At 41.6% G+C, this 6,329-nt stretch overlaps 1 protein-coding gene across 6 annotated transcripts; it reads right to left on the reverse strand.

Moving 5' to 3' along the window:
* Nucleotides 1-924: 924 nt before the first annotated feature.
* Nucleotides 925-5,768, reverse strand: LOC109743945 (E3 ubiquitin-protein ligase CCNB1IP1 homolog). 6 transcript variants are annotated; one of them, XR_012187668.1, is made up of 10 exons: nt 5,436-5,768; nt 3,420-3,514; nt 3,221-3,293; nt 2,878-2,923; nt 2,756-2,786; nt 2,239-2,494; nt 1,993-2,156; nt 1,540-1,777; nt 1,317-1,380; nt 925-1,152 (listed from the first exon to the last, which is right to left on the reverse strand). XR_012187668.1 is itself a non-coding variant. In XM_020303039.4 (9 exons), the coding sequence occupies exons 2-9, from the start codon at nt 3,487-3,489 to the stop codon at nt 1,374-1,376; spliced, it is 885 nt and encodes a 294-aa protein (XP_020158628.1). In that variant the 5' UTR covers nt 3,490-3,514; nt 5,436-5,768; the 3' UTR covers nt 925-1,373. The 6 variants fall into 6 exon arrangements, 4 of the variants coding, with proteins under 4 accessions (XP_020158628.1, XP_020158626.1, XP_020158629.1 ...); XR_006665325.2 differs by having other exon boundaries at nt 1,540-1,804; XM_020303039.4 differs by having other exon boundaries at nt 925-1,380.
* Between the last annotated feature and the right edge of the window lie 561 nt (nt 5,769-6,329).

Here is a 6,329-nt window from a genome sequence, read left to right on the forward strand (position 1 = left end):
CACTCCAACATTGCAATGCTTTTGCGGTAGCTCGCAGCTTCTTGTCGAGCACAGCAAAAGCATTGCCGACCGAGGCAATCAAACTCCATGCCGCCTCCACCGTCTGAAAGAAGCCCTCGGCCTTAGGCCAGAACTGCTCGAAACGGAAGCGTATGCGTACGTGAAGTCCGTCTTGAGGTCCAGGAGGAAGGGGCAATGATTAGAGATCGCCGATCCCAAAGCCATGAGCAAGGCAGCCGGGTGCAGATCATCCCAGCAGTTTGTCGTGAAGATATGATCAATCTTCTCCAAAGTAGGCTGCATAATCACGTTGAAGTTCATCACAACATTCACATTCTTAGTGTTGTTGTCATTCATATATCATATATCTCTACAGTGTTTGATCACAATTTAGATAATTGATCTGATGTTGCTCATCTTTCAATATAAAGTCTTCTTTTTCCAGATATACATCTCCAATTTTATAGGATGTGTTATGCCATGTTGATCTCTTTTTAATTTTCATGTAGCTATATACTTTTGTCCTAGCTTAGGCCATTCAAGAGTTGTAGGACATGATACGTACTGTCAGTGCTAGCACCCTGCTGAGCATTGCATATTTAGTACGTACAAGTCTGCTAAGGCCTTGAGTTACAGTTATTATTATTGTGCTAGATCTCATTTTCTCCATTGCAAAGCACAAGCCTTTTTGCTAATAAGATAACAAAGTGCCGCTGATCACCCTGGTACAGTCGTAATTACTCGGATGTTCTTTCAGAATCACAGGACATGCATCCGGAAACTTTGGTTGCTCAAGTATGTCAAGCATATAATATATATATATATATATATATATATATATATATATATATATATATATATATATATATATATATATATATATATATATATATATATATATAGTTAAAACCTCCGGCATCTGCATCAATCAATGCATACAGCCATCTTTATTAATTATTCAACAAAGGTCTGACAAGAACATGTACAATACTTCCCGTATAATCCATGTCCGACACATCAGATCGAACTGCCGGTGAGGTGGATTCAATGTGCAGCATCCCCGCAAAACAAAAGGATTTAATGTGCAGCAGACCACTCGGTGTTGCATCGTACGAGGATTGAACAAGGAAACGTCGTCTGTGCAGCAGACCACTGGAAGAAGTACATTTATTATCTTTCAAAAATCAAATACCCAGGATACAACTACATTACTGATTGATCTACAACAACAATTTCTAGATGGAACGATGGCAAAAGAACAGGGGGGAGACATGCATACTGATCTTACAGCATTTGTACTTAACAGTTTTCCTTACTTCCATGACAAGATTAAGACGGAACAGAAGCAGAACATCTCCTCGGCTCTTCCAACTCTATAACCTGGCATACCAAAGTTCCCGGAGTAAGTACGTACAGTAGAGGGACAGACAGGTATCGCATGCCACCGCTGAAACAATTAGCTCTCGGGCCAGTTGCATAATAGCTTCCCTCCAAATTTAATCATTTAAATATATGAACGAGCAAAAAGGAGAATATTACGTGAACATTTGTGGACGGTTACGGGGCTGAGGACGCTTCACTGGTGAGATTATCATATTTCTCAGAGCTGTCGAAGAATTGTTCATGTTAGCTCCAAAGACGGACCGTGGCGGCTGTCTGGGTCTCATATCCATCGGAGGTGCAGCAGTGTGACCAGGAGACCCCCCAGACAGCTCAAATGGACCAGAGTTCTCACGTCGTTGCCTTGGTTGTGGAGCCCATCCCTCATCTCTGCGCCCTGGGGTTTCAGGAGGATCAATCGATCCTGCAACAAGTGAATGAGCTGTTTTTGTGGAGAGGTAGCTTCTAGAAAGCCAAAGTGTTGTATTGAACTTATTCATGGCTGGATGTTTAGCAAAAGTAGCTATTTAATAGCTTCTCAAAAGGCAAAGTATTGGGATGAGTGAGCGGTAGACAACTAAAATCAACTGCGTGCATAATGCCATAAATTACCTTGTCTCAGAGGGTCGCCGCTGTCCAATATGTTGGGCATGCCTGAGAACAAGTCAGGCTGAGCTCTTGGGAAGTAGTTGTTTGCAGGTTGAATGGCTGAACGTTTTACTGATTCATACTCGTTTCTCAGCTGATCATACATCTCGTCAAGCTTCCTCTTCTGCCTGGAAGGAAAGCACATTTCATACATATTGGATGGAGCGGAACTTTGTTCCTATAAGGAAAATAATGGCACACTAGACTAACCTGGATTTCTCTGCAAATTTTTCTTGTAACTCCTGCTTATCCCTTGTCAAGTTTTCAATCTCTTGTTCCATCAACTGGCATCTTTTGGCCATCTTCTGGTATGCCGCATGCACTTCTTCCAGTTTTTCAGTGAACTTTGCCTGCATAACTTCACACTTTTGCCTACATTGACCAACAATTCTGTTCATCTTGTATTGCATCTCCAGATCCTTTTGTCCGATGTAAAACATGACACTTCTGTATGCACTCTTCATAACTGATTAGTATCATGTTCAAGGAAAAGCTAAATGATTATCATATTAGCAACAAAAGAACAAGCCTTCAACAGTAGTTACATAATCGCTGACATCATTGTCTCACTACAGCAGTTTTTGTTTTCAATTTTAGGTTGCTTGAGTTACTGGAATACTAAAACAGGAGCTTAATCAGGCACTAGATTCCATAGAGGTGAGCTATGTTATTCAACAAAATAACATAAGAACGATTCTAGGTCCAGTGAATAAAATATCAAGGATACGTATCTGTGGAGAAACTCCAGTCATTGACATCTGAGATAACAAACAAAGTTATCACAACAGATGAGTAACAGGAAAATCGACTGCATATGTCATTATGAATCGAATTCAGAGGGGTACTTACATTTGTCCATTCATCGCTTGGATTTATGTCAGTAGGCTTCATATGGCTAAGAAATAATTAAAAAAAGGATTAGATGATATCGGCATATTAATACATGGCTATTAATTTGATCTCAAGACTAAAACAGAATCCACTGTAACATGTTAAGAAGTGACATAGGTATATAAGGTTCTCATTAAGAGAAAAGAAAGAATGTGAAATACACACGACACATGATGTTTTGTAGGCACTCCAGCATCTGTAGATATCCCAAATTGATATGGACAAGAGAAACGTAGCTTACACGAAAGATGAAACATTAAGCATGAAATAGTGAATGCTATATCAAGAGTTTATAACTGACCTTTTGGAAAGTACTTGGTCACAAATTGGACATGCACCATCGTTACTGAGTATTTTCTTTGCATCCTCTGTACCTGCACAATAAGTATCAGTTAAAGTAAAAAAAAAAATGTATTCTGCAATAGCAGCAGTCCTCATGAACTTTACTTATTTACAGTTGAAACGATTAAACAGAAAGAGATAGAAGATTGCAGGCATACATAAAACATGGCCACAAGTTGTTGTTATGGCTTGCCCTTCCAACTCCCGCCAGCAAGCATTGCACTTCATTTTGTATTCTTTGTTCAGAAGAACCCTGCAGGTCGAAACACAGATAAATGACTTGCACTAGATGAACTGATCATAACCATCTAATGTGTCCTGCATTACAGCCCTAAATCCTAAGAGGCTAAGAAGCACAAAATGCATGATTAGTGCAAATAATCACAAAATAAATGCAGAAATAACTGCATACACTGTTTTCATGGAATGTGTAATCATGAGGGCATTTGCATAATAAAATGCCAGATCTTTTAGTTTTGAGTACCGAAATTTAACTATGAATCAGTTTTTGTTGTGCATCACATATTTACCACTGATACCACAATACATAAAATTTCTCAAGCATTGTAGTTTTCCCACTGCAAACAATAACTGGAAGCAAGACAATGAAGATGAAAACGAGAAATAAAGTTGGCCTTGAAGTGCAGCACACAATTTCTGTTATTTCCATTACACATTACCTCGCTTTTGACTACACTGGGTTGGACTATACATCACAGATCAGAGATGAGATAAAGGTATATATTTACAATGAAATAGGAAACCTGAGGAGACATAGTTCGCCCACTGAATTCCATCAACAAAGAAGCATAAAAGGTCTTAATAGGCCAGAAAAGAATCATCTATAATGTTCTCCGAGTATTCTTCAAGTGATTCCGTATCAAATTTGTATAGTACTCATGAGTTCAGATTTAAACTTGTTAATGTTTAAAACCCTTCTGCTGTGCTCGGGAAAGCCCGAGCACTCACTTCTTTTAGCAAGCTCGGGGGACCCTGTATCCCGTGTCACTGACAGGTAGTATGTAACAGAATTCCATCACATAAATTCCTATTGAAACTTTTGGCATATAAGAAAAAGGGTAATCAGCATTTCTTCAAGCATTTTTTTAATTCAAATTTGCCATTCGGTTATGTGCAAAATATATCAAGATATTACAGTAACTAACCTTGCACTTATAATCGCCTAAACAGTAGGATCTCACATAACACAAGACATGATCAACATTACAAACATACCAGGTACATACAGAAGTCCTGATGCAGAATTCATCTAGTATATTGTAACCCGGTTACCTATTCCGCTGATTTGAGCTTAATCAAGTAGATAAGCTATCTCAGAGCACCTAAGTAGCTATAATATGTTTGGACGAGTGCTCAAATAAACTGTGATAACAGTGGTAGTGGCACTAAATACTGCTAATTAGGTAGCTTTATGGGAGACTTCTACAAACTCTCTCTATACTCCATAACAGAGACAAGAGTTCTGACTGATGCATCAAGCAATATGCATTTAGAACTATTTCTGCATTCCATAACATTTCACTCCTAATTAACTATTGCAACTAAATGGCATGATCCAACTTGCTTCAAATATGTAATAGTTCGTTACATGTCAAGTTTTACTCTCATGATCTCAATTCTCAACAGTGAACATAGTGAATATATTTCAAATTAACACAGATCCAAACAAGCCGGCATCATAATTTTTTTAGCGGTACAGAAAACACCATAAATTTGTTGCATCCAGAGCACCAAACAATGCAAGAACAAAGCAGACACGATACACGATGACCCTATACTCTTCAGAACCTACCATTTACAGCTAAAACAGACTGGTTAAAGCACTATAAAGCGAGCAGCAGAGCAGCTTTTGTACTCCTAACTCAAACGACCGCACACACATCACAAATGGAACTGTATGAATGCGAATAGTTGCACCTGTACTACTAGCTAACTGTCCGCACTTGCCCATCAGGAGCGCAATCGAAGCCTGAGCGCAATTTGGTGCAGTAGCGACTCCAAAACCCGCTGTAAAGTCGGAAGCAAATTTCCCCAGGAGATCTCGCGACCAATCGCGTACAATCCAGCAATCCACAAAGCAAAACTAGCTCCGACCCAGCGCCCAGCGCAGCCTAATAGCAAATCCGATGCGGTGAGATGGAGCGCTCAGTTACCTCCACACGAGCGTCAGGAAGGTGACCTCGTGAACGACGGTGGTGGTGGTGATGAGAGGTGGGTCTCCGGTGGGGACGAAACCCTCTTCGTCGAGGGCTCCAGAAGCCAGTATTCCGCTCCGCCGAGGAGGCGACGGGGAGCAGGAGGCGGGCCGGGAGGAGTTGGGGTGGGCGAATGGGAGTAGCCGTGGCCGTGGCGGCAATGGGGCCGCGAGGGTTTCAAACGAGTGGGATTGCTTGCTTCATTCGCGGAGAAGAGGAGGAAACGGCCGTTTCGAATGCGAGTCGCGGGTGACCGCGACGGAGAGGCGTGGTCGTCGACTGTGGAGACGGCCGCTGTCCTTCACGCATTTGGTGCTGTGGCCTATATTTGGAACAAATCCCCCTCAAATTTAAACTAGATTAATCACCCCCTCAAATCTGTCATACCGGATCAATGGGGCCCCAAGGTGACATTGGATCTGATTTGAGGTGGTTTTCGTGCTAAAGTTGCTGACTGGACGAGTTGACATGTATTGATTGGATTAGATAAAATTCCCCTTTCTCTGTCGGGATGAACCTTAACTCTCTCTCTCGCGACAACGCACAACGATTTCTCCCACGCAACAAACCCGGCCTCTCTAGCAACAAACCCTAGGTCGAATTCATGTAAGAGGGTAGTCGCCGTTCGTCTTCCACGGCGCAGTCATCTGGTAGCTCGTCCAGTAGTTGCCGTTCGTCTTCATTGGCGTTGTTGGCACCTCAACGGGAAGGGCCAATGAAGTACGCGCCCGACCAGATATGTCATTGCAAAGTGAAGGCGCCAAAATGGATATCATGAAGCAGTGGCGGAGCCACGGTGCTAAAGTTGGGCGGGGCAATACAAAGGAGAGCCCATTATTTTTACATTCACGA

The sequence above is a fragment of the Aegilops tauschii genome, chromosome 6, assembly GCF_002575655.3.
Source record: "Aegilops tauschii subsp. strangulata cultivar AL8/78 chromosome 6, Aet v6.0, whole genome shotgun sequence".
Lineage (NCBI taxonomy): Eukaryota > Viridiplantae > Streptophyta > Magnoliopsida > Poales > Poaceae > Aegilops > Aegilops tauschii.

What these genes read in the sequence shown, in the direction of transcription:
- LOC109743945 (XM_020303037.4), bottom strand. Translation starts at nt 3,489, where the DNA reads ATGAAGTGCAATGCTTGCTGGCGGGAGTTGGAAGGGCAAGCCATAACA. An exon ending in TGGAGTTTCTCCACAGATAC is followed by an intron (nt 2,495 to 2,755) that starts GTATCCTTGATA and finishes GATACTAATCAG; the next exon opens with TTATGAAGAGTGCATACAGA. An exon ending in AAATTTGCAGAGAAATCCAG is followed by an intron (nt 2,157 to 2,238) that starts GTTAGTCTAGTG and finishes CTTTCCTTCCAG; the next exon opens with GCAGAAGAGGAAGCTTGACG.